Here is a 27725-nt window from a genome sequence, read left to right as displayed (position 1 = left end):
TGTCTGTCCCCCCCGCTCCCCACCATTCCCCCCCTGCTCCCAGCCTGTCTGTCCCCCCCTGCTCCCCGCCATTCCCCCCCCTGCTCCCCCCCTGCCATTCCCCCCCCCCTGCTCCCAGCCTGTCTGTCCCCCCCTGCTCCCCGCCATTCCCCCTGCTCCCAGCCTGCCATTCCCCCTGCTCCCAGCCTGTCTGTCCCCCCCGCTCCCCGCCATTCCCCCCTGCTCCCAGCCTGTCTGTCCCCCCCGCTCCCCGCCATTCCCCCCCTGCTCCCAGACTGCCTGTCCCCCCCGCTCCCCGCCATTCCCCCCCTGCTCCCAGCCTGTCTGTCCCCCCGCACTCCCCGCCATTCCCTCCCTGCTCCCAGCCTGTCTGTCCCCCCCACTCCCCGCCATTCCCCCCCTGCTCCCAGCCTGTCTGTCCCCCCCGCTCCCCGCCATTCCCCCCTGCTCCCAGCCTGTCTGTCCCCCCCGCTCCCCACCATTCCCTCCCCCACTCCCAGCCTGTCTGTCCCCCCCCCCCCCGCCATTCCCCCCTGCTCCCAGCCTGTCTGTCCCCCCCGCTCCCCGCCATTCCCCCCTGCTCCCAGCCTGTCTGTCCCCCCACTCCCCGCCATTCCCCCTGCTCCCAGCCTGTCTGTCCCCCCCGCTCCCCGCCATTCCCTCCCCCACTCCCAGCCTGTCTGTCCCCCCCCCGCCATTCCCCCCCTGCTCCCAGCCTGCCTGTCCCCCCCGCTCCCCGCCATTCCCCCCTGCTCCCAGCCTGTCTGTCCCCCCCACTCCCCGCCATTCCCCCCTGCTCCCAGCCTGTCTGTCCCCCCCGCTCCCCGCCATTCCCTCCCCCACTCCCAGCCTGTCTGTCCCCCCCCCCCCCCCCCGCTCCCCGCCATTCCCCCCTGCTCCCAGCCTGTCTGTCCCCCCCGCTCCCCGCCATTCCCCCTGCTCCCAGCCTGCCCTGTCCCCCCCCCCGCTCCCAGCCATTCCCCCCCTGCTCCCAGCCTGTCTGTCCCCCCCGCTCCCCGCCATTCCCCCCCTGTTTCCAGACTGCCTGTCCCCCCCCCGCTCCCCGCCATTCCCCCCCTGCTCCCAGCCTGTCTGTCCCCCCCGCTCCCCGCCATTCCCTCCCCCACTCCCAGCCTGTCTGTCCCCCCCGCTCCCCGCCATTCCCCCCCTGCTCCCAGCCTGTCTGTGCCCCCCCCGCTCCCCGCCATTCCCCCCCTGCTCCCAGCCTGTCTGTGCCCCCCGCTCCCCGCCATTCCCCCCCTGCTCCCAGCCTGTCTGTCCCCCCCCGCTCCCCGCCATTCCCCCCCTGCTCCCAGCCTGCCTGTCCCCCCCCACTCCCCGCCATTCCCCCTGCTCCCAGCCTGTCTGTCCCCCCCGCTCCCCGCCATTCCCCCCCTGCTCCCAGCCTGTCTGTCCCCCCCGCTCCCTGCCATTCCCCCCCTGCTCCCAACCTGTCTGTCCCCCCCGCTCCCCGCCATTCCCCCCCTGCTCCCCGCCATTCCCCCCTGCTCCCAGCCTGTCTGTCCCCCCCTGCTCCCCACCATTCCCCCCCTGCTGCCAGCCTGTCTGTCCCCCCCTGCTCCCCGCCATTCCCCCCCTGCTCCCAGCCTGTCTGTCCCCCCCGCTCCCCGCCATTCCCCCCCTGCTCCCAGCCTGTCTGTCCCCCCCTGCTCCCCACCATTCCCCCCCTGCTCCCAGCCTGTCTGTCCCCCCCTGCTCCCCGCCATTCCCCCCCTGCTCCCAGCCTGTCTGTCCCCCCCGCTCCCCGCCATTCCCCCCCTGCTCCCAGCCTGTCTGTCCCCCCCGCTCCCCGCCATTCCCCCCCTGCTCCCAGCCTGCCTGTCCCCCCCCCCGCTCCCAGCCATTCCCCCCCTGCTCCCAGCCTGTCTGTCCCCCCCTGCTCCCAGCCTGTCTGTCCCCCCCTGCTCCCAGCCTATCTGCCCCCCCCCCGCGCTCCCCACCAGTGCCTCCCCCTGCTCCTGGCCTGTCTGTGCCCCCCCACCCCATATATGCTTGTCCTGCCCCACCCTGGCTCTGTGGGACCCCCTGCAGCCCAGACTGGTCCCCCTGGTGCCTGTGCAGCGCCCCAGGCCCTGCTGAGCCGCGGAGGGGGGGCTGGGGAGTGTGTGAGGAGGGTTAATTACTGCCCTGCTCCATGTAATTGCTGATTAAACCCGAACCAGCCAATTAGCAGCAGCAATTACAGCTCGGCACAATCGCTATTTTATCATTTGTTAATCAAACGCTTAGTTAGAGCCGGTTAGTCACTCGGCGGGGGGGGGGGGGGGGGGGGGGGGCAGGGCAGGGCCAGGCTCCACGAAGGGGCGGGGCCTCAGGAAGAAGGGGGTGGGGCTGTGGAGGGGGGAGCCCAGGGCTGGGGCAGCAGGTTGGGTTTGCTTGGCACCAGCAGGGCTGTGTGTGCAGACTCCCTGGCCCGGGCAGTGTCACTGTGACACAGGTACACAGGTGCATGCGCACACAGGCACACAGGCACACAGGCACACATACACACAGGCACACAGGCACACAGACACACATACACACAGGCGTGAACACTCACACAACCACACAGGCGCACACGCACAAAGGCACACATACACACAGGCGCTCACACTCACACAGGCACACAGGTGCACACAGGCACACAGGTGCACACACACACACAGGCACACATACACACAGGCACACACACTCACACAACCACACAGACGCACAGGTGCACAGGGGCACATACACACAGGCGCACACTCACACAACCACATAGGCTCACAGGCACACACGCACACAGGTGCACACTCACACAACCACATAGGCACACAGGCACACAGGCGCGCTCACTCACACAACCACACAGGCACACACGCACACAGGCACACATACACACAGGTGCGCACACTCACACAACCACACAGGCACACACACACACAGGCACACATATGCACAGGCGTGCACACTCACACAACCACACAGGCACACAACCACACAGGCGTGCACACTCACACAGGCGCACACGCACACAGGCACACATACGCACAGGCGTGCACACTCACACAACCACACAGGCACACAACCACACAGGCGTGCACACTCACACAACCACACAGGCGCACACGCCCACAGGCACACATACACACAGGCGCGCACACTCTCACAACCACACAGGCACACATACACACAGGCACGCACACTTACACAACCACACAGGCGCACAGGCACACATACACACAGGCGTGAACACTCACACAACCACACAGGCGCACGTGCACACAGGCACACATACACACAGGCACGCACACTCACACAATCACACAGGCGCACACGCACAAAGGCACACATACACACAGGCGCTCACACTCACACAGGTACACAGGTGCATGCGCACACACTCACACAACCACACAGGCACACATACACACAGGCGCGCACACTCTCACAACCACACAGGCACACATACACACAGGCGTGCACACTCACACAACCACACAGGCGCGCACACTCTCACAACCACACAGGCACACATACACACAGGCGTGCACACTCACACAACCACACAGGCACACATACACACAGGCGCGCACACTCTCACAACCACACAGGCACACATACGCACAGGCGTGCACACTCACACAACCACACAGGCACACAACCACACAGGCGTGCACACTCACACAACCACACAGCCACACAGGCGCACATGCACACAGGCGCACATACACACAGGCGCGCACACTCACACAACCACACAGGCACACATACACACAGGCACACATACACACAGGTGTGCACACTCACACAACCACACAGGCACACACGCACACAGGCACACATACACACAGGCGCACACACTCACACAAGCACACAAGCACACATACGCACAGGCGCGCACACTCACACAACCACACAGGCACACACACACACAGGCACACATACGCACAGGCGTGCACACTCACACAACCACACAGGCACACAACCAAACAGGCGTGCACACTCACACAACCACACAGGCGCACATGCACACAGGCGCACATACACACAGGCGCACACACTCACACAACCACACAGGCGCACATGCACACAGGCGCACATGCACACAGGCGCACACACACACACAACCACACAGGCGCACATGCACACAGGCGCACATACACACAGGCGTGCACACTCACACAACCACACAGGCACACACGCACACATACACACAGGTGCACACACTCACACAACCACACAGGCACACACGCACACAGGCGCACATACACACAGGCGCACATACACACAGGCGTGCACACTCACACAACCACACAGGCGTGCACACTCACACAACCACACAGGCGCGCACACTCACACAATCACACAGGCACACACGCACACATACACACAGGTGCACACACTCACACAACCACACAGGCACGCACGCACACAGGCGCACATACACACAGGTGCGCACACTCACACAACCACACAGGCATGCACGCACACAGGCACACATACACACAGGCGCGCACACTCACACAACCACACAGGCACGCACGCACACAGGCACACATACACACAGGCGCACACACACACACAACCACACAGGCACACAGGCACACATACACACAGGCACACACACACACAGGCACACATACGCACAGGCGTGCACACTCACACAAACACACAGGCACACATGCACACAGGCACACATACACACAGGCGCGCACACTCACACAGGCACACAGGCGCACACACACACAGAGGCATGCACATTCACACAACCACACAGACGCACAGGCGCACATACACACAGGCGCACATACACACAGGCGCACACTCACACAACCACACAGGTGCACACACACACAGGCGCACACTCACACAACCACATAAGGCACACGCGCACACAGGCGCACACTCACACAACCACACAGGCGCACAGGCACACAGGCGCACAGGCGCACAGATGTACATGCGCACAGATGCACACGTGCACACACTCGCACGCACACACATGCACACAGACACTGAGGGGCTGTGGGAGAGGGCAGGGAACTAACGCAAATCAGGATGGGGGGGACAGCCCCGGCCACGCACCCTGGGTGGCTTTTCTCGTGCGCTGGCGGGGGGCCCGTTGCGTCACACACAGTGCCAGCCGATACCCGGGCAGGAAGTCACCAGGATCCAACGGGGGGGTCCCCTGGCTCAGAGTGGCCGGACCGGGGGCTTGGCACGGCAGGGCTGTGCTGGTGTCGCTGGCCCTGGGGGGGCCGGGGCTGGCTCTGCCTAGTGAACGTCGCTGTCAGTGGCATGGCAGGAAACAGCCACCCCGGGAAACCTGGTTGCTGGCTAGAGAGCAGAGGCCAGGGCAGTAATGATGGGGCCAGAGCACTGTCCGGTCTGGGGGTGTGTCCAGGGGCCCCGTGCACTGTCCGGTCTGGGGGTGCGGCCAGAGGCCCCGTGCACTGTCCGGTCTGGGGGTGCGGCCAGGGGCCCCGTGCACTGTCCGGTCTGGGGGTGCGGCCAGGGGCCCCGTGCACCGTCCGGTCTGGGGGTGCGGCCAGGGGCCCCGTGCACTGTCCGGTCTGGGGGTGCGGCCAGAGGCCCCGTGCACTGTCCGGTCTGGGGGTGTGTCCAGGGGCCCCGTGCACTGTCCGGTCTGGGGGTGCCGCCAGGGGCCCCGTGCACCGTCCGGTCTGGGGGTGCGGCCAGGGGCCCCGTGCACTGTCCGGTCTGGGGGTGCGGCCAGAGGCCCCGTGCACTGTCCGGTCTGGGGGTGCAGCCAGGGGCCCCGTGCACCGTCCGGTCTGGGGGTGCGGCCAGGGGCCCCGTGCACTGTCCGGTCTGGGGGTGCGGCCAGAGGCCCCGTGCACTGTCCGGTCTGGGGGTGTGTCCAGGGGCCCCGTGCACTGTCCGGTCTGGGGGTGCCGCCAGGGGCCCCGTGCACCGTCCGGTCTGGGGGTGCGGCCAGGGGCCCCGTGCACTGTCCGGTCTGGGGGTGCGGCCAGGGGCCCCGTGCACTGTCCGGTCTGGGGGTGCAGCCAGGGGCCCCGTGCACTGTCCGGTCTGGGGGTGCGGCCAGGGGCCCCGTGCACTGTCCGGTCTGGGGGTGCGGCCAGGGGCCCCGTGCACTGTCCGGTCTGGGGGTGCGGCCAGGGGCCCCGTGCACTGTCCGGTCTGGGGGTGCGGCCAGGGGCCCCGTGCACCGTCCGGTCTGGGGGTGCGTCCAGGGGCCCCGTGCACTGTCCGGTCTGGGGGTGCAGCCAGGGGCTCCGTGCACCGTCCGGTCTGGGGGTGCAGCCAGGGGCCCCGTGCACTGTCCGGTCTGGGGGTGCCGCCAGGGGCTCCATGCACGGGGCAGAGGGTGCTGCTGGCACAGGTTGGCAGGTATCGCATGAGGAGATCGCGGGGGTGGCTGGGCCCTGGCGTGGCGGCACTACGTGGTGTGTGGCTGGTTGGGTCGCTGCAGGGCTTGGTTGCTGTCAGTTTTTTGACAGGGGGGAGTCTGTTGGGGGCTGAGGGTGCCTGGGCCTGAGGACTGGCCTGTCTCCCAGCTCTGTGGGGACGGGGCCGGTGGGCGCTGGACATCGCTTCAGGGCCAGGAATGGGGGCTGCACGGCAGGTGTGGGGAGCCGTGAGCACCCAGGGCCAGGCTGGGGCCCGGGGCCACGGGGCTTTCCTGGGCTGTGCCCGGCACGGGGCCATGGGTCAGGCCGGATGTTGGTAAATGGGCCGGGGTCCGAGAAGGGCCACGACCGACCAAGGGGCTGGAAGCTGCCGTCTGGCCAGAGAGCCGCGGCTGCGGGGATCCCTACGCGGGCTCGGGCCCTTCCCTCAGCCGGGCACCAGGGCCGGTGCTTAGCGGGGGCCCCGGGCCCATTTGGGCTGCTGTCCTAGGCCTGACCCTGGGCCGTCCCTGGCTGCACCGTCCTGCCGCAGCCTGGCTCCTGGCCCCACTCCGGCCTCCCTCCTGCCAGGTGCCCAGCAGAGCGCCACGGTGGCCAACCCCATGCCAGGGGCCGCGTCAGACCTGCTGCCCCACTTCCAGCTGGAGCCCCAGGACGTCTACATCGTCAAGAACAAGCCTGTGAGCCTGGCCTGCCGGGCCGCGCCCGCCACCCAGATCTACTTCAAGTGCAACGGAGAGTGGGTGCACCAGGGGGAGCACGTCACGCAGCGCAGCACGGACCCGGGCACCGGTAAGGGCGGGAGGGACCCGGGCACCGGTAAGGGCGGGAGGGACCCGGGCACCGGTAAGGGCGGGAGAGACCCGGGCACCGGTAAGGGCGGGAGGGACCCGGGCACCGGTAAGGGCGGGAGGGATCCGGGCACCGGTAAGGGCGGGAGGGACCCGGGCACCGGTAAGGGCGGGAGGGACCCGGGCACCGGTAAGGGCGGGAGGGATCCGGGCACCGGTAAGGGCGGGAGAGACCCGGGCACCGGTAAGGGCGGGAGGGACCCGGGCACCGGTAAGGGCGGGAGGGATCCGGGCACCGGTAAGGGCGGGAGGGACCCGGGCACCGGTAAGGGCGGGAGAGACCCGGGCACCGGTAAGGGCGGGAGGGATCCGGGCACCGGTAAGGGCGGGAGGGATCCGGGCACCGGTAAGGGCGGGAGGGATCCGGGCACCGGTAAGGGCGGGAGGGACCCGGGCACCGGTAAGGGCGGGAGGGACCCGGGCACCGGTAAGGGCGGGAGGGATCCGGGCACCGGTAAGGGCGGGAGGGATCCGGGCACCGGTAAGGGCGGGAGGGATCCGGGCACCGGTAAGGGCGGGAGAGACCCGGGCACCGGTAAGGGCGGGAGGGATCCGGGCACCGGTAAGGGCGGGAGGGATCCGGGCACCGGTAAGGGCGGGAGAGACCCGGGCACCGGTAAGGGCGGGAGGGACCCGGGCACCGGTAAGGGCGGGAGGGACCCGGGCACCGGTAAGGGCGGGAGGGACCCGGGCACCGGTAAGGGCGGGAGAGACCCGGGCACCGGTAAGGGCGGGAGGGACCCGGGCACCGGTAAGGGCGGGAGAGACCCGGGCACCGGTAAGGGCGGGAGGGACCCGGGCACTGGTAAGGGCGGGAGGGACCCGGGCACCGGTAAGGGCGGGAGAGACCCGGGCACCGGTAAGGGCGGGAGAGACCCGGGCACCGGTAAGGGCGGGAGGGACCCGGGCACCGGTAAGGGCGGGAGGGATCCGGGCACCGGTAAGGGCGGGAGGGACCCGGGCACCGGTAAGGGCGGGAGGGACCCGGGCACCGGTAAGGGCGGGAGGGATCCGGGCACCGGTAAGGGCGGGAGAGACCCGGGCACCGGTAAGGGCGGGAGAGACCCGGGCACCGGTAAGGGCGGGAGGGACCCGGGCACCGGTAAGGGCGGGAGGGATCCGGGCACCGGTAAGGGCGGGAGGGATCCGGGCACCGGTAAGGGCGGGAGAGACCCGGGCACCGGTAAGGGCGGGAGAGACCCGGGCACCGGTAAGGGCGGGAGGGATCCGGGCACCGGTAAGGGCGGGAGGGATCCGGGCACTGGTAAGGGCGGGAGAGACCCGGGCACTGGTAAGGGCGGGAGAGACCCGGGCACCGGTAAGGGCGGGAGAGACCCGGGCACCGGTAAGGGCGGGAGGGACCCGGGCACCGGTAAGGGCGGGAGGGACCCGGGCACCGGTAAGGGCGGGAGGGACCCGGGCACCGGTAAGGGCGGGAGGGATCCGGGCACCGGTAAGGGCGGGAGGGATCCGGGCACCGGTAAGGGCGGGAGAGACCCGGGCACCGGTAAGGGCGGGAGAGACCCGGGCACCGGTAAGGGCGGGAGGGATCCGGGCACCGGTAAGGGCGGGAGGGACCCGGGCACCGGTAAGGGCGGGAGAGACCCGGGCACCGGTAAGGGCGGGAGGGACCCGGGCACCGGTAAGGGCGGGAGGGATCCGGGCACCGGTAAGGGCGGGAGGGATCCGGGCACCGGTAAGGGCGGGAGGGACCCGGGCACCGGTAAGGGCGGGAGGGACCCGGGCACCGGTAAGGGCGGGAGAGACCCGGGCACCGGTAAGGGCGGGAGGGACCCGGGCACCGGTAAGGGCGGGAGGGACCCGGGCACCGGTAAGGGCGGGAGAGACCCGGGCACCGGTAAGGGCGGGAGGGACCCGGGCACCGGTAAGGGCGGGAGGGATCCGGGCACCGGTAAGGGCGGGAGGGACCCGGGCACCGGTAAGGGCGGGAGGGACCTGGGCACCGGTAAGGGCGGGAGAGACCCGGGCACCGGTAAGGGCGGGAGAGACCCGGGCACCGGTAAGGGCGGGAGGGACCCGGGCACCGGTAAGGGCGGGAGGGACCCGGGCACCGGTAAGGGCGGGAGAGACCCGGGCACCGGTAAGGGCGGGAGGGACCCGGGCACCGGTAAGGGCGGGAGGGACCCGGGCACCGGTAAGGGCGGGAGAGACCCGGGCACCGGTAAGGGCAGCGCAGACCCGGGCACCGGTAAGGGCGGGAGAGACCCGGGCACCGGTAAGGGCAGCGCAGACCCGGGCACCGGTAAGGGCGGGAGAGACCCGGGCACCGGTAAGGGCAGCGCAGACCCGGGCACCGGTAAGGGCGGGAGAGACCCGGGCACCGGTAAGGGCGGGAGAGACCCGGGCACCGGTAAGGGCGGGAGAGACCCAGGCACCAATAAGGGCAGCAGGGACCCAGGGCCTGGGCTGGCCGTGCATGTGGGCAGATGGGTAGCAGGTGGCTGCCAGGCTGGGGCTGCCACACTCAGAATCCCAGCTCCTCTGCATGTGCCCAGGATGAGGCCGGGGTGGTACCGCAGCTCTGCACACCCTCGCCGGGAGCCTGAGGGGCAGGTTCTGGGCTCAGAGGTGGCACCATCCCGGTACGTCACCCCTCCCTGACACTGCTCCCTCCCCAGGTCTGCCCCTCATGGACGTCCGCATCGATATCTCCCGGCAGCAGGTGGAGCGGGTCTTTGGGCTGGAGGAGTACTGGTGCCAGTGCGTCGCCTGGAGCGCCTCGGGGACCACCAAGAGCCAGAAGGCCTTCGTGCGCATTGCCTGTGAGTGTGGCGGGCACCAGCCATGCACCCCAAGCCAGACCCAGCACTGGCACTGGGGCCGTGTCCATTGGGCGAGGGACGGGCTCCCCGCCAGACCCAGCACTGGCACCGGGGCTGTGCCCGTTGGGTGAGGGACGGGCTCCCCTCCAGACCCAGCACTGGCACCGGGGCCGTGCCCGCTGGGCGAGGGACGGGCTCCCCGCCAGACCCAGCACTGGCACCGGGGCCGTGCCCGCTGGGCGAGGGACGGGCTCCCCGCCAGACCCAGCACTGGCACCGGGGCCGTGCCCGTTGGGCGAGGGATGGGCTCCCCACCAGACCCAGCACTGGCACCGGGGCCGTGCCCGCTGGGCGAGGGACGGGCTCCCCGCCAGACCCAGCACTGGCACCAGGGCCGTGCCCGTTGGGCGAGGGACGGGCTCCCCGCCAGACCCAGCACTGGCACCGGGGCTGTGCCCACTGGGCGAGGGACGGGCTCCCCGCCAGACCCAGCACTGGCACCGGGGCCATGCCCGCTGGGCGAGGGACGGGCTCCCCGCCAGACCCAGCACTGGCACCGGGGCTGTGCCCACTGGGCGAGGGACGGGCTCCCCGCCAGACCCAGCACTGGCACCGGGGCCGTGCCCGCTGGGCGAGGGACGGGCTCCCCGCCAGACCCAGCACTGGCACCGGGGCTGTGCCCGCTGGGCGAGGGACGGGCTCCTTGGCTCGAGATCCTGAGCTGGCTGAGCCCGTGGGAGCTGTGCCAGGCCCCGTCTGGGATGCTCCAGTCCAGGCAGATGCCCAGGGCTGTGCAGGGTTCCGCGTGTGCCATGCCGAGGGCCCAGTGCCGCAGGGCAGGGGATCTCATCTCAGCTGCCCCGTTCTGCCCCGCTCTGCAGACCTGAGGAAGAACTTTGAGGAGGAGCCGGTGGGCCAGGAGGTCTCCATCGAGCAGACGATCGTGCTGCGGTGCCAGCCCCCGGAGGGCGTCCCGCCGGCGGAGGTGAGTCCGGCCCCAGGTCTCCCACCAGCAGAAGTGTCGTGCTTATAAGAAGCACCTGGGGAAAAAGCAACAAGCCACATTTCTTGAGAATACAATAGAAACACGCACACGCATGCACACGCACACGCATGCACACATGCACGCACGCACACGTATGCACATGCACACGCATGCACATGCACGCACACGCACGCGCACGCGCACGCACACGCACGCACACGCACACGCACGCACATGCACACGCACGCACACGCATGCACACGCACACGCATGCACACGCACATGCACATGCACACGCATGCACACGCACATGCGCACACATGCACACGCACACACATGCACACGCACGCACACGCACATGCACACGCACACGCGCACACATGCACATGCACACACACGCACACGCACACACATGCACACGCAGGCGCACGCACACACATGCACACGCACACGCACACACATGCACGCGCACGCACATGCACGCACACACAGGCACACGCACATGCACACGCACAGTCGTGATGCCGCTCGTGAGGGGAGAAGCGAGGGCGTCTCTCGGTCCAGACCGACGCGCCCATGTTGACGGTCGGAGACCCGGAGATGCGTGCAGGATGCTCCACCTTTGCCAGGACTTTCCCCCGTCAGGTCCGTGCGTTTGGCTCCGTCCGCTCTCAGGCAATCCCCGTCCGTTCTGCTTAGTGCCTGTTGTCTGGGGATCTCCACTCCGACGTCGGAGGGCTGGTGTCCCCCCCCAGGGTTATTTCAAGGCTGTCCTGTGTGTGACAGGGCCCTTGCTTCTACACGGCCGCATGGCCTCCGGCCGCCTGCTTTGTATTGGGCCCGATTCATGGCACCTCGACGCCTCGGAGTCTTCCAGCCCCTCCCCTCTTCCACCCTCTGGCCTCCCAAACTGTTGGGCCTCCAAGTTGTTCTCTCCAAACGCTCCCCCCCCCAGGAGCGACACAATTGTCCAGACAAACGGGAGCTCTGGCTCCTCGCACCAAGCGCCTCGCGGTGCCGATTCGTTCCTTGTCTCTTCTGTGTAGCGCCCCAGAGCGGCGTGAGCCCCGACTCGCGAGGGTCCTGCGGGTCCCGGGCTCAGCGAGATGCGGACCCGGCGGATGGCTAGTAGGGGCTGGACGGCTCTTCCCCTCCCCAGAGGAGGAGGCCGGGAGAGTTGGGGTCTTTAACATTCACCCCCACTCAGCGCGTTGCACAAACCGTTCTAAAGCTGCTGTCCCCAGGAGGGGCTGGGCTCAGGGCCCCCTGGACCCTGAGCTCTGGCCCGGGAAGTCCCTGTGGGGCAGCGCTCCCGTGTCCTCCCCTCCCCCAGGCCGTAGGGCGAGTTGCAGGGGCCCTAGGTGCTCAGGCTAGGGGCTCGCTGCAGCCACGGGAACGGCCGCCCAGCCTGCAGCAGCCCAGCCGTGGCTGTAAACGGAGGCAGGGGGTCCTGTCCCAAAAGCTGCTCTGTGACGTGAGCTAAGGGGCGTGAGCGGCCCCACCGGCACCCGCAGGACACGCAGCTGGGGGCCGGGGGCTTTGCCGGGGAGCCAGAGGCCGAGGGGGAGGGGCTGGGCACACGGTGCATTCTTCAGACTCCTCAAAGTAGACCCAAGCCCCCCGGTTTCAGAGCTAGGCCCCGCGGCAGGCGAAGCACCGGGGTAGGCAGAGGCGCAGGCAGGAGCCGGGGGCAGGGGCAGGGGCTGTCCCGTTTATCGCACCCACCATCGCATGAGGGACCCGGCCCTTTGCTTCTCTCCCGACGCTAGAACCTCACTGGGCAGAGGGGACGAGAGCGCCTCGTGGCGAGGGGGAGACTAGAGAACAGGCGGCGCTGAAACGCGGGGGCGAGGACAGTCCAAGGGACGCAGTCACACCGGGGCACAAAGTCCATCGGCCGGCAGGTCGCGCCGGTGGGGCACGGGGCACAGACTCAATGAAGTCACAGTCGTTGTGACGGCGCGTTGGGGTTCCCCGTCTCCTGCACCCCGAAATGGCACAAACAGACTGCACCAGCCAGTGGAATTGAGGGTGGTTTATTGCTCCTCCAGCACAGCGCAGCACAGATGTAATCTGGTTACAGGAACTGGGCTAGGATGCCTCAGGCCCCCTTGAGATGGGGGAGACTGGGCCCCTAAACTCCAGCTCCTCTCCCTAGGCTGTCTCATCCATCCTCCCAGACAGCCACCAACCAACTAACTCAATTCCCTTGCAGCCCTGCCCCCCCAGTCAGGGCAGCATTCCACCTTCCTTTGTTCCTCTCCATGGGGGGTGTCTGGCCACTGGTTCAACCAGTTTGGCCTTACCTCTGCCTAGCGAGGTTTTCCCTGCTGGGTCTTGCTCCAGACAGCAGGGTCACCACAGCCCAGCAAGTACCCCCACTACGTCACAGTCGTGCAGGAACCAAGCTGCACCAAGCTGTTGCTGGGGGGGTGACGCCAGTCGGAGAATGACTGTAGCCTGCAAGGAAAAGGCGCAGCGAGAAAGGGAAAGTCCCGGCACGCTGCAGGGGCCTTTCCAGAGCCGCCGGAGCAGAGGCCCAGCTCAACGCCCGCCCCGTAAGCCCGGAGCCCCCCGGGCCGCCGAGCCTGCGCCACGAGAGCGAGCAGCCGGGAGGGGCCAGGTGCTCGTTTGAAAGCAGAGGCTAGATCCCAGTGCGGAAGGTAGAAAGGCCCCGCGCCTGGCGAAGGGCGCGCCCCAGGGTACCAGCAGGTCACCAGCAGAGGCGACGAGCAGCAGCCGAAGCCGCACACAGTAACGGCAACAGCACAAGCCTCTTCCGTCCGCCCCACGCAGGGAGCCTGCGAAACAGCCCCCCTGCCAGAGCCCTGGGCAGGTGGGGGAGAGAAGTTTGGGTGAGGGAGGGGTCTGGGCGTTGGCCATTCTGGGCACCACCAAATTTCTGCCAACCTGCCACCCCGCCCATGCCCTCCCCTCCCCTCCCGTCTGCTGCAGCACCCCCATGACCCCCATCCTCCGTCTGCTACTGCACCCCCATGACCCCTCCCCGTCGGATACAGCACCCCCGTGTCCCCCTCCCCGTCTGCTACTGCACCCCCATGACCCCCCTCCCCATCTGCTACTGCACCCCCGTGTCCCCCTCCCCGTCTGCTACTGCACCCCCATGACCCCCCTCCCCATCTGCTACTGCACCCCCGTGTCTCCCTCCCCGTCTGCTACTGCACCCCCATAACCCCCTCCCCGTCGGATACAGCACCCCCGTGTCCCCCTCCCCATCTGCTACTGCACCCCCATAATCCCCCTCCCCATCTGCTACTGCACCCCCATAACCCCCTCCCCGTCGGATACAGCACCCCCGTGTCCCCCTCCCCGTCTGCTACAGCACCCCCATGACCCCCCTCCCCGTCGGATACAGCACCCCCGTGTCCCCCTCCCCGTCTGCTACTGCACCCCCATGACCCCCCTCCCCATCTGCTACTGCACCCCCGTGTCCCCCTTCCCGTCTGCTACTGCACCCCCATGACCCCCCTCCCCATCTGCTACTGCACCCCCGTGTCCCCCTCCCCGTCTGCTACTGCACCCCCATGACCCCCCTCCCCATCTGCTACTGCACCCCCGTGTCCCCCTCCCCGTCTGCTACTGCACCCCCATGACCCCCCTCCCCATCTGCTACTGCACCCCCGTGTCTCCCTCCCCGTCTGCTACTGCACCCCCATAACCCCCTCCCCGTCGGATACAGCACCCCCGTGTCCCCCTACCCGTCTGCTACAGCACCCCCATGACCCCCCTCCCCGTCGGATACAGCACCCCCGTGTCCCCCTTCCCGTCTGCTACTGCACCCCCATGACCCCCCTCCCCATCTGCTACTGCACCCCCATAACCCCCTCCCCCGTCTGCTACTGCACCCCCATGACCCCCCTCCCCATCTGCTACTGCACCCCCATGACTCCCCTCCCCATCTACTATTGCACCCCCATGACCCCCCTCCCCATCTGCTACTGCACCCCCCCCCTCCCCCATAACTCCCTCCCCGTCTGATACAGCACCCCCATAACCCCCTCCCCGTCTGCTACTGCACCCCCATGATCCCCCTCCCCATCTGCTACTGCACCCCCATGACCCCCTCCCCGTCTGCTACTGCACCCCCATAACCCCTCCCCGTCGGATACAGCTCCCCCTTCCCGTCTGCTACTGCACCCCCATAACCCCCTCCCCGTCGGATACAGCACCCCCGTGTCCCCCTTCCCGTCTGCTACTGCACCCCCATAACCCCCTCCCCGTCGGATACAGCACCCCCATGACCCCCCTCCCCGTCTGCTACTGCACCCCCATAACCCCCCTCCCCATCTGCTACTGCACCCCCATGACCCCCCTCCCCGTCTGCTACTGCACCCCCATAACCCCCCTCCCCATCTGCTACTGCACCCCCATAACCCCTCCCCGTCTGCTACTGCACCCCCATGACCCCCCTCCCCATCTGCTACTGGACCCCCATAACCCCCTCCCCATCTGCTACTGCACCCCCGTGTCCCCCTCCCCGTCTGCTACAGCACCCCCATAACCGCCTCCCCATCTGCTACAGCGTCCCCATGTACCCCCTCTCCTGCCTGCTGCAATGCCTCCATAACCCCCTCCTCCGCCTGCTGCAGCGCCCCATGTTCTCCCCTCCCCCGCCTGCTGCAGCGCCCCCATCTGCTCCCCTCCCCCATCTGCTGCAGTGCCCCATGCCCCCTGCCCGTGCCCTGCCGGGGGCCCGCCTGATGCCCGCTGCCTGCAGGTGGAGTGGCTGCGCAGCGAGGAGCTGGTGGACGCGGCGCTGGACGCGAACCTGCAGGTCACCCCGGAGCACAGCCTGGTGGTGCAACGGGCCCGCCTGGCCGACACGGGCAACTACACCTGCGTGGCCAAGAACATGGTGGCCCGTCGCCGCAGCGCCGCGGCCGCCGTCACCGTGTACGGTAAGGAGCCGCGAGGACCACAGCCGCAACCCGCCCGTCCCCCTGTCTCTCTCCACAGCCCCCCCTCCCCGGGGCAGCCCCGCCCCCGCCCACCCGGTGCTGCGGCCCCGCTGACTGTCCCTCTCCCACCCCAGTGAACGGCGGCTGGTCGACGTGGGCAGACTGGTCGGCCTGCAGCACCAGCTGCGGACGGGGCTGGCAGAAGCGGAGCCGAAGCTGCACCAACCCGGCGCCCCTCAACGGGGGCACGTTCTGTGAGGGCCAGAATGTGCAGAAAAACGCCTGCACCACCCTGTGCCCAGGTACCCGCTCGGCACCACCGCGCCCGCGCTCTGCCAGCCCCGGCACGGCACCGCCTCGGCGCCCGGCCGCGAGCCCACGGGGCAACCTGCCACAGCCCCGGCACGGCACCCGCCTCAGCGCCCGGCCCCCAGCCCACGGGGCAACCTGCCCCAGCCCCGGCACGGCACCCGCCTCGGCGCCCGGCCGCAAGCCCACGGGGCAACCTGCCCCAGCCCCGGCACGGCACCCGCCTCGGCGCCCGGCCGCGAGCCCACAGGGCAACCTGCCACAGCCCCGGCACGGCACCGCCTCGGCACCCGGCCGCGAGCCCACAGGGCAACCTGCCACAGCCCCGGCACGGCACCCGCCTCGGCGCCCGGCCGCGAGACCACGGGGCAACCTGCCACAGCCCCGGCACGGCACCGCCTCGGCGCCCGGCCGCGAGACCACGGGGCAACCTGCCACAGCCCCGGCACGGCACCGCCTCGGCGCCCGGCCGCGAGCCCACAGGGCAACCTGCCACAGCCCCGGCACGGCACCGCCTCGGCGCCCGGCCGCGAGCCCACGGGGCAACCTGCCACAGCCCCGGCACGGCACCCGCCTCGGCACCCGGCCGCGAGCCCACGGGGCAACCTGCCACAGCCCCGGCACGGCACCGCCTCGGCGCCCGGCCGCGAGCCCACGGGGCAACCTGCCACAGCCCCGGCACGGCACCGCCTCGGCGCCCGGCCGCGAGCCCACGGGGCAACCTGCCACAGCCCCGGCACGGCACCCACCTCGGCGCCCGGCCGCGAGCCCACAGGGCAACCTGCCACAGCCCCAGAACGGCACCCGCCTCGGCGCCCGGCCCCCAGCCCACAGGGCAACCTGCCACAGCCCCGGCACGGCACCGCCTCGGCGCCCGGCCCCCAGCCCACGGGGCAACCTGCCACAGCCCCGGCACGGCACCGCCTCGGCGCCCGGCCGCGAGCCCACGGGGCAACCTGCCACAGCCCCGGCACGGCACCGCCTCGGCGCCCGGCCGCGAGCCCACGGGGCAACCTGCCCCAGCCCCGGCACGGCACCCGCCTCAGCGCCCAGCCCCCAGCCCACGGGACAACCTGCCACAGCCCCGGCACGGCACCCGCCTCAGCACCCGGCCCCCAGCCCACGGGGCAACCTGCCACAGCCCCGGCACGGCACCCGCCTCGGCACCCGGCCCCCAGCCCACGGGGCAACCTGCCACAACCCCAGAACGGCACCCGCCTCGGCACCCGGCCCCCAGCCCACGGGGCAACCTGCCGCAGCCCCAGAACGGCACCCGTCTCGGCGCCCGGCCCCCAGTCCACGGGGCAACCTGCCACAACCCCAGAACGGCACCCGCCTCAGCGCCCGGCCGCGAGCCCACGGGGCAACCTGCCACAGCCCCGGCACGGCACCCGCCTCGGCGCCCGGCCCCCAGCCCACGGGGCAACCTGCCACAGCCCCGGCACGGCACCCGCCTCGGCGCCCGGCCGCGAGCCCACGGGGCAACCTGCCACAGCCCCGGCACGGCACCCGCCTCGGCCCCCAGCCCACGGGGCAACCTGCCACAGCCCCGCCGGTGCCCCTCGGCTCCCTGTTCCCCCTCCGGCGCCCCTCGCTCCGACTCTGCCCCCGTTCCCCTGCTCCCTGGCCCCCCACCCCGCTGGCGCCCCTCGCTCCGCCCCGACCCCCCGCCCCGCCGGCGCCCCTCGCTCTAACCTGGCCCCCCGTTCCCCCGCCCCGCTGGCGCCCTCGCTCCGACCCAGCCCCACCCCCTGCCCTGCTGGCTCCCCACACTCCCGACCTGCTGTTCTACCCTGGGCCTTCCCTGGCTGAGCCTGACGCTGCGGGTGGCGGGTGCCCAGCGGAGGGCATTGCCTGGAGCCGTAGCTGTGGGCAGAGGCAGCACGTTCTTTCCTCTGTGAGCCCCCACCCTGTGCCCAGCCCTCCCTCCAGCTGTGTCCCCCCCCCCGTGTGCGTGTTTGTTCTGTCCCACGTCACGGTCCTGGGGCGTGCCCGGCTGGGCATGGTGGGCGGGATTCCCACTTGCAAGCCCAGTGCCTGCTGCAGGGGGCTCACAGGCAGTTTCTGGGCCAGCTGGGGAAGGAGGCGGCTGGGTACACACTGAGGAGAGGCGCCCGCCCAGGCTGGCATGGGGCAGGCTGGGGCTGGGGGTTGCAGTGGGGCGGACACAGTGAGGTGCAGTGGGGAGGACACAGTGAGCTGGCAGGCGATGGGGGCCAAGGGGTGGGGGGGCAGCAGGGAGATGCAGTGAGGCACAGTGAGGCAGATGCAGTGAAGAAGATGCAGTGAGGCGCAGTGGGGAGGATGCAGTAATGTGGCAGGTGATGGAGGCCAAGGGATGGAGGGGCAGTGGAAAGGATGCAGTGAAGTGCAGTGAGGAGATGCAGTGAAGAAGATGCAGTGAAGTGCAGTGGGGAGGATGCAGTGAGGTGGCAGGCGACGGGGGCCAAGGGGAGGAGCAGCGGGGAGATGCAGTGAAGTGCAGTTGGGAGGATGCAGTGAGGTGGCAGGTGATGGAGGCCGAGGGGAGGAGGTAGTGGAGAGGATGCAGTGAAGTGCAGTGGGGAGGATGCAGTGAAGTGGCAGGTGATGGGGGCCGAGGGGAGGGGGCAGTGGAGAGGATGCTGTGAAGTGCAGCGGGGATGATGCAGTGAGGGGGCAGGCGATGGGGGCCGAGGGGAGGGGGCAGTGGAGCAGATGCTGTGAAGTGCAGTGGGGATGATGCAGTGAGGGGGCAGGTGACGGGGGCCAAGGAGGGAGCAGCGGGGAGATGCAGTGAGGCACAGTGAGGAGATGCAGTAAAGTGCAGTGGAGAGGATGCAGTGAGGTGGCAGGCGATGGGGGCCGAGGGGAGGGGGCAGTGGAGAGAATGCTGTGAAGTGCAGTGGGGAGGATTCAATGAGGGGGCAGGCGATGGGGGCCAAGGGGAGGGGGCAGTGGAGAGGATGCTGTGAAGTGCAGTGGGGAGGATTCAATGAGGGGGCAGGCGATGGGGGCCGAGGGGAGGGGGCAGTGGAGAGGATGCTGTGAAGTGCAGTGGGGAGGATGCAGTGAGGGGGCAGGCGATGGGGGCCGAGAGGAAGGGGGTAGTGGAAAGGGTGCAGTGAAGTGCAGTGGGGAGGATGCAGTGAGGGGGCAGGCGATGGGGGCCGAGAGGAGGGGTCAGTGGAGAGGATGCTGTGAAGTGCAGTGGGGAGGATGCAGTGAGGGGGCAGGCGATGGGGGCCGAGGGGAGGGGTCAGTGGAGAGGATGCTGTGAAGTGCAGTGGGGAGGATGCAGTGAGGGGGCAGGCGATGGGGGCCGAGGGGAGGGGGTAGTGGAGAGGGTGCAGTGAAGTGCAGTGAGGCAGATGCAGCGGGGAGGACAGTGGGAGCCAGGGGGTGGAACGCTGGCCCCAGTCCTGCCCACTGACTGGCACCCGTGTGCAGTGGATGGCAGGTGGTCGGGCTGGAGCCGCTGGTCGCTGTGCGCTCTGGACTGCACACACTGGCGGAGCCGGGAGTGTTCGGAGCCGGCGCCTCGCAACGGGGGCCAGGAGTGCCAGGGAGCCGAGCTGGAGACCCGCAACTGCACTGCCGAGCTCTGCAGCCACCGTGAGTGTCTCCTCCCCGGGCCCCCCATCCCCAGTGGTGCCCCCCACCTGCCCGCCATGGGGCCTGGAGAGCGGCGGCTCCAGAGCCTGGGGGAGCCCTGCAGCCGCTGGACGTGAGTGCAACACCCCAGGCCAGAGTTCATGGGCCCTGCGGGGAGTGTTCAGCCCATGAGCCCCCCAGGGCCCTGCCCCCTGCAGCCAGGGACAGGCGCACCGATAGGCGGCTGCAGCACCGCGCCGAGCAGAGCCTGTTGGCGCAGGGACATTCAGCGCTCCCTGTGCCCCCCAGCCCCCCTCACACACTCCAGTGCTCCCTCTGCCCCCCAGCCCCCCTCACACACTCCAGTGCTCCCTCTGCCCCCCAGCCCCCCTCACACACCCCAGTGCTCCCTGTGCCCCCCAGCCCCCCTCACACACCCCAGTGCTCCCTCTGCCCCCCAGCCCCCCTCACACACCCCAGTGCTCCCTCTGCCCCCCAGCCCCCCTCACACACCCCAGTGCTCCCTCTGCCCCCCAGCCCCCCCCACACACCCCAGTGCTCCCTCTGCCCCCCAGCCCCCTCACACACCCCAGTGCTCCCTCTGCCCCCAGCCCCCCTCACACACCCCAGTGCTCCCTCTGCCCCCAGCCCCTCTCACACACCCCAGTGCTCCCTCTGCCCCCCAGCCCCCCTCACACACCCCAGTGCTCCCTCTGCCCCCCAGCCCCCCCACACACCCCAGTGCTCCCTCTGCCCCCCAGCCCCCCTCACACACCCCAGTGCTCCCTCTGCCCCCCAGCCCCCCTCACACACCCCAGTGCTCCCTCTGCCCCCAGCCCCCCTCACACACCCCAGTGCTCCCTCTGCCCCCCAGCCCCCCTCACACACCCCAGTGCTCCCTCTGCCCCCCAGCCCCCCTCACACACCCCAGTGCTCCCTCTGCCCCCCAGCCCCCTCACACACCCCAGTGCTCCCTCTGCCCCCCAGCCCCCCTCACACACCCCAGTGCTCCCTCTGCCCCCCAGCCCCCCTCAGACACCCCAGTGCTCCCTCTGCCCCCAGCCCCCCTCACACACCCCAGTGCTCCCTCTGCCCCCCAGCCCCCCTCACACACCCCAGTGCTCCCTCTGCCCCCCAGCCCCCCTCACTCACCCCAGTGCTCCCTCTGCCCCCCAGCCCCCCTCAGACACTCCAGTGCTCCCTGTGCCCCCCAGCCCCCCCACACAGGCCGCGTGAGCCGGCGCGTTGGGCCCCGTCCGCAGCCAGAGGCGACTCCGCGGCCAGTCGAGTGGAAGGTTTCTTGGGTCTCCGACACGGGGCAGCGCAGGCTCCATGTTAACACCGGAGCCGGGGCAGAGCCTTAGTCCTCCTGGGGGGGCTCACAGGCCCCTGAGCCCCCCCGTCCTGCACTTAGTCTGCTTCCCCCAGCCAAGACGGCGGGTCCCCAGGCAGCCCCCCTCCTGCGTCCCCTCCTTCCCCGACCAGGTGTGAAGCAGCCGGGCCATTGTCAGTGGCTCAGGAGCCCCCCTCCCCCGCTGGGCCCTGCACACACAGCCCCCCACTGCGCCCCCCTCCCCCCTCCGGGAGCGACCTGAGCGGGGTCACTGCCTGTGGCCTGGGCAAGTCGGCCCCGCCGGCTCCAGCAGTGGCTGACATGGGCGCTCCCCTCGGCTCGGGCCGGCTCCGCCCTGTTCGGCTGCTGCCCGACGTTGAGGGGGGTGGGAAGCGGAGCTGGGGGGGGCAGCCACTTGCCGCAGCCGGAGTCCAAGGGGCCACGCCCCGGCAGGCGCTCCCCCTAGTTGCTAGTAGAAGCCGGGTGGGGGTGGCTTCTGCACGTAGCCAGAGGCTCCCAGCTGGGGGGCGGGGCCGCGATCGGCGCTGGGAGCCTCTGGTCGGGTGCAGAAGCTGGGCTGGGGGGGGTGTGGCTGGGAGTCCCAGCCCCCCCCGCCCCGCCCGGCCCCGCCCGGATTTTGCGTGCGACCACAGGGCTCCCAGCGCCAATCGCGGCCCCGCCCCCGCCAGGCGCCCGCCGAGAACACCGGCCATTGCGCAGTGCACACTGCACGTGTCGGGGGTTGTCCGAATTGTCCTACCGCATGCAGGGCGCGAATCCCGGACTGTCCAGTAGAAACCGGACGCCTGGCAATTCTAGTTGGGGAGAGCCTGGCAGACCCTCAGGGCACCTCCCTGTGCAGACAGCGGGGGGCAGGTACTCGTCCCAGTCCTGAGGGTGCTGGAGCATAAAGGTCTCCAGCATCTGCTTCAGGGTCCCCTGGAACCTCCCCACCAGCCCGCTGGGCCGGGCGCCCTACGCTGGGGCCCAGGTGAGCCGGGCCCCGTGCGTCTCCCACAAGCACTGGAGCGGGGCCGACGTGAAGTGGATCCCTGGTCCATGAGGACTCCTGGGGGACCCCCCCCTGCTGAAAAGGGCCAGCAGTGGGTCTGCCCCCGTGTCTGCTCGCTAGAGGGCAGGGCCAGGGCCCCGGGGCAGTGGGGAGCCGTATCCATGGCTACCAGGGTGTATTTGCTCCCCGTCCGGGTGGCCTGGCCGACAGGCCCCGCTATCTCTAATGCTGCCGTCTGGAAGGGCCCCTCTTCGGTGGGCTGGTCGGCAGGTCCCGGCCGGGTCCCTCGGGCGTGTGCCGCGTCCCCGCGAGCCGTTAGCGCCGCCCACTCTGGGGCACTGCCCTCGGCGGGGTGGGTGGCGCCCGCTGCAGGGCCCCAGCCGGAGAACACGTCAAACCCAGGCCAGGGCCCGTCCTCGGCACGTCGCCCACCCCGCGAGCCCGGACAGGCACAGAATCCGGGGAGCTGCATTTCCTGTTCAGTCCAGCGCCGGGAGGGAATCCGGCTGCTCTGCTGTGTCCCCAGCTGGCGCCTGCGGTCCCCGGGCCAGGCCTGGCTCAGCTTTGGGGGGGCTGCCAGGGCCACCTCCCAGGCTGGGGGTTTGGAGGAAAGTCCGGTCGGTGCCTCCCCGCTCCGCTGCCCGGTGAACGTCCCCAGGCGGCCCCTCCCAGCCAGGCCAGGCTCTCTAGAGGGCTCAGAGCCGCTCTGTGCGGGGCCAGGCAGCCAGGCCCCCCCAAAGGCCTGGCCCCGCCCCTGCACCTGTGGGGTGCTGCCGCCCAGGGCCCCACAGCTCCAGCCAGAGCCCAGCCTGGCTCAGCGCGTTCTACCCCAGCCGCCTCCGGCCCCGAGGACGTGGCGCTGTACGTGGGGCTTGTGGCCGTGGCCGTCTGCCTGGTGCTGCTGCTGCTCGTGGTGGCCCTGGTTTGCTGCCGTCGCAAGGGCGGCCTGGACCCCGACGTGCCCGACTCGTCCGTTCTCACCGCTGCCTTCCAGCCCGTCAGCAGCAAGGCAGCCAAGGCAGGTGTGTGTGGCCTGGCAGGCACAGCGGGGCGGGGCAAGGCAGGGCGGCACAGCAGGTGCAGTGGGGTGAGTGGGTGGGCAGCCCAGGGTGGGGGGCGGGGTGGCACAACAGCCCAGTGGGAGGGGCAGGGAATCACAGTGGGCGTGGCGTGGCGTGGCATCACAATGGGCGTGGCAGGGCACCCGTGGCAGGGGCGTGGCATCACAGTAGGTGTGGCGGGGGCGTGGCATCACAGTGGGTGCAGCGGGGGCAGGCGTGGCAGGGGCGTGGCATCACAGCGGGCATGGCGGGGGCAGGTGTGGCGGGGGTGTGGTGGGCGTGACGGGGCGGGGCATCACAATGGGCGTGGCGGGGGCAGGCGTGGCGGGGGCGTGGCATCACAGTGGGCGTGGCGGGGGCGGGCGTGGCGGGGGCGTGGCATCGCAGTGGGCGTGCCGGGGGCAGGCGTGGCGGGGCGTGGCATCACAGTGGGGTGGCGGGGGCAGGCGTGGCAGGGGCGTGGCATCACAGTGGGCATGGCGGGGACAGCCGTGGCGGGGGCGTGGCATCACAGTGGGCGTGGCGGGGGCAGGCGTGGCAGGAGCGTGGCATCACAAGGGCGTGGCGGGGGCAGGTGTGGCGGGGGCGTGGCATCACAGTGGGCATGGTGGGGTGGGACGGGCGTGACGGCGGGGCATCACAGTAGATACAGTAGGGCTGGGCGGAGGTGGGGCAGGGGACGGGACAGTACACTGGGCGTGGCGAGGGCGGGGCATCACAGCGGGCACAGCAGGGCCGGGAGGAAGTGGGGCGGGGCAGCGGGGGGCATCCCATCCTGCTGGCACAGGGCCGTGCTGAGGGGCAGGGGGACGCCCGGGGGCCCCAGGACCCTTCCCACTGGCCTGACAACGGGCCGGAGCCCTGCGCACGGGGACAGCTGTGCCCGGCTCACCCTCTGCCCGCTCACAGGGCCGTCCCACCTGCTCACCATCCAGCCCGACCTCAGCACGGCCACCATGACCTACCAGGGCTCCCTGTGCTCGCGCCAGGACGGGCCCGGCAAGTTCCCACTGGGCAACGGGCACCTGCTGAGCCCGCTGGGCGCCGGGCGCCACACCCTGCACCACAGCGCGCCCGCCGCCGAGGGCCTGGACTTCGTCTCCCGCTTCGCCGCCCAGAGCTGCTTCCGCTCCCTGCCCCGGGGCGCTGCCAACATGGCCTACGGCACCTTCAATTTCCTGGGGGGGCGCCTGCTGATCCCCAACACAGGTACGGCCGCCCCCCGCCGCGCTCCTGGGGCACGGGGCGGGGGGGGGGGGCCGTGCCAGGGCCGCCCGCTGAGCCGAGCTGTGCCGTGTGCCCTGCTGCAGGGATCAGCCTGCTCATCCCGCCCGACGCCATCCCCCGCGGCAAGGTCTACGAGGTTTACCTGACGCTGCACAAGCAGGAGGACGTGAGGTAGGTGCTGGGCCTGGGCCCGGGGCTCTGGCAGCCGGCGCCGCCCCGGTCTCACCCCCTCCCCCGTCTCTGTCAGGGTGCCCCTGGCCGGCTGCCAGACCCTGCTGAGCCCCATTGTCAGCTGCGGGCCGCCGGGGGTGCTGCTCTCGCGCCCCGCCATCCTGGCACTGGGGCACTGCGTGGAGGCTGGCGCCGCCCACTGGAGCATCCGCCTGAAGAAACAGTCGTGCGAGGGCACCTGGGAGGTGAGTGCCCAGGGCACGGGGGGCTGGTAGTCGGGGTGCCAAGGGGACACCTAAGGCACTAGAGAGCGGACGCCCCTCCCCCGATCCCACCTGGGAAAGAACCTAGCCAGGGCCGGGGCCGGGTCCCCGCGTGGCGCCCCCAGGGCCGGGTCCTGACACGGAGCCCCCAGGGCCGGGTCCTGACACGGAGCCCCCAGGGCCGGATCCCCGCGCAGAGCCCCCAGGGCCAGATCCCCGCACGGAGCCCCCAGGGCCGGGTCCCCGCGCGGAGCCCCCAGGGCCGGGTCCCGACACGGAGCCCCCAGGGCCGGGTCCCGACACGGAGCCCCCAGGGCCGGGTCCCCGCGTGAAGCCCCCAGCCAGGTCCCGACATGGAGCCCCCAGGGCCGGGTCCCCGCGCGGAGCCCCCAGGGCCGGGTCCCGACACGGAGCCCCCAGGGCCGGGTCCCCGCGCGGAGCCCCCAGGACCGGGTCCCCGCGTGGAGCCCCCAGGGCCAGGTCCCAACACTGAGCCCCCAGGGCCGGGTCCTGACACGGAGCCCCCAGGGCCGGATCCCCGCGCAGAGCCCCCAGGGCCAGATCCCCGCACGGAGCCCCCAGGGCCGGGTCCCCGCGCGGAGCCCCCAGGGCCGGATCCCCGCGCAGAGCCCCCAGGGCCAGGTCCTGACACAGAGCCCCCAGGGCCAGATCCCTGCGCGGAGCCCCCAGGGCCAGGTCCTGACACAGAGCCCCCAGGGCCGGATCCCCGCGCAGAGCCCCCAGGGCCAGGTCCTGACACGGAGCCCCCAGGGCCGGATCCCCGCGCAGAGCCCCCAGGGCCAGATCCCTGCGCGGAGCCCCCAGGGCCAGGTCCTGACACAGAGCCCCCAGGGCCAGATCCCTGCGCGGAGCCCCCAGGGCCGGGTCCTGACACGGAGCCCCCAGGGCCGGGTCCTGACACGGAGCCCCCAGGGCCGGATCCCCGCGCGGAGCCCCCAGGGCCAGATCCCTGCGCGGAGCCCCCAGGGCCGGGTCCTGACACGGAGCCCCCAGGGCCGGATCCCCGCGCGGAGCCCCCAGGGCCAGATCCCTGCGCGGAGCCCCCAGGGCCGGGTCCTGACACGGAGCCCCCAGGGCCGGGTCCCCACGTGGAGCCCCCAGGGCCAGGTCCCGACATGGAGCCCCCAGGGCCGGGTCCCCGCGCGGAGCCCCCAGGGCCAGGTCCCGACACGGAGCCCCCAGGGCCGGGTCCCGACACGGAGCCCCCAGGGCCGGGTCCCCGCGTGGAGCCCCCAGGGCCGGGTCCTGACACGGAGCCCCCAGGGCCGGGTCCCAGCGCGGAGCCCCCAGGGCCAGATCCCCGCGCGGAGCCCCCAGGGCCGGGTCCTGACACGGAGCCCCCAGGGCCGGGTCCTGACACGGAGCCCCCAGGGCCAGATCCCCGCGCGGAGCCCCCAGGGCCGGGTCCTGACACGGAGCCCCCAGGGCCAGGTCCCGACACGGAGCCCCCAGGGCCAGGTCCCCGCGCAGAGCCCCCTGGGCCAGATCCCCGCGCGGAGCCCCCAGGGCCGGGTCCTGACACGGAGCCCCCAGGGCCGGGTCCCCGCGCAGAGCCCCCAGGGCCATATCCCCGCGCGGAGCCCCCAGGGCCAGGTCCCCGGGCAGAGCCCCCAGGGCCGGATCCCCGCGTGGCGCCCCCAGGGCCGGGTCCTGACACGGAGCCCCCAGGGCCGGGTCCCCGCGCGGAGCCCCCAGGGCCGGGTCCCGACATGGAGCCCCCAGGGCCAGGTCCCCGCGTGGAGCCCCCAGGGCCGGGTCCCGACATGGAGCCCCCAGGGCCGGGTCCCGACATGGAGCCCCCAGGGCCAGGTCCCCGCGTGGAGCCCCCAGGGCCAGGTCCCAACACTGAGCCCCCCAGGGCCGGGTCCCCGCGCAGGGTACCAGCTCTTGGTAGGAGGCTGGGCTGAGGCAGGGGCGTGGCTCCGTGCCCAGCTCCGGGTTCTGCGCCACAGGAGGTGCTGCACGTCGGGGAGGAGCCGGCCTCAGGGCTCTATTACTGCCAGCTGGAGGCCCAGGCCGCCTACATCTTCACTGAGCAGCTGGGACGCTTCGCCCTGGTCGGGGAGTCGCTCAGCATGGCAGCCGCCAAGCGCCTCAACCTCCTGCTCTTCGCGCCAGCCTCCTGCAGCTCCCTGGAGTACAGCGTGCGCGTGTACTGCCTCCGCGACACCCCTGACGTGCTCAAGGTACCCACGGCCTGTGTCCTGCCCTGCGCCGGCCCTGTACTGCCCCTGCTCTGCACCCTGCCCTGCGCCAGCCCTGTACTGCCCCTGCTCTGCACCCTGCCCTGCGCCAGCCCTGTACTGCCCCTGCTCTGCACCCTGCCCTGCGCCGGCTGTGTGCTGCCCCTGCCCTGCGCCCTGCCCCGGCCCTGTGCTGCCCCTGCCCTGCGCCCTGCCCCGGCCCTGTGCTGCCCCTGCCCTGCGCCCTGCCCTGCGCCCTGCCCTGCCCCGGCCCTGTGCTGCCCCTGCCCTGCGCCCTGCCCTGCGCCCTGCCCCGGCCCTGTGCTGCCCCTGCCCTGCGCCCTGCCCCGGCCCTGTGCTGCCCCTGCCCTGCGCCCTGCCCTGCGCCCTGCCCCGGCCCTGTGCTGCCCCTGCCCTGCGCCCTGCCCCGGCCCTGTGCTGCCCCTGCCCTGTGCCTTTGTGACGAGTCGGGGTCCCTCCGATCCTGCAGCCCCGTAGCAGCAAGAACAGACCCCACCAGCCAGTAGAACAGGGGGGTTATTGCTGCTCCAGGACACAGCCCAGCACAGACGGGACGTGGCTGCAGGAGTCAAGGCCAGGATGCCTCAGACCCCTTGAGATGGGTCCCTGGGCCCCTCGATTCCAGCCCCCTCC

General features: G+C 70.9%; 1 protein-coding gene across 2 annotated transcripts in view; it reads left to right on the top strand.

Annotated features, from left to right (window-relative positions):
- Positions 1-27725, top strand: part of UNC5A (unc-5 netrin receptor A) — a 49812-nt gene that overhangs the window by 16789 nt on the left and 5298 nt on the right. The window contains exons 2-12 of one of the 2 annotated variants that reach the window (XM_075900717.2): positions 6951-7172; positions 9871-10014; positions 10896-10999; positions 15738-15918; positions 16053-16220; positions 19657-19821; positions 22979-23167; positions 24116-24415; positions 24517-24604; positions 24681-24849; positions 26841-27074. In XM_075900717.2, the coding sequence (XP_075756832.1) occupies positions 6951-7172; positions 9871-10014; positions 10896-10999; positions 15738-15918; positions 16053-16220; positions 19657-19821; positions 22979-23167; positions 24116-24415; positions 24517-24604; positions 24681-24849; positions 26841-27074 (1964 nt within the window). The remainder of the gene's footprint in view (positions 1-6950; positions 7173-9870; positions 10015-10895; positions 11000-15737; positions 15919-16052; positions 16221-19656; positions 19822-22978; positions 23168-24115; positions 24416-24516; positions 24605-24680; positions 24850-26840; positions 27075-27725) is intronic. The other variant, XM_075900718.2, reaches the window with a different exon arrangement.

This window comes from Pelodiscus sinensis, chromosome 16, assembly GCF_052426305.1.
Source record: "Pelodiscus sinensis isolate ZL-2025 chromosome 16, ASM5242630v1, whole genome shotgun sequence".
Lineage (NCBI taxonomy): Eukaryota > Metazoa > Chordata > Testudines > Trionychidae > Pelodiscus > Pelodiscus sinensis.
This window is presented reverse-complemented; position numbering and strand designations above follow the sequence as displayed.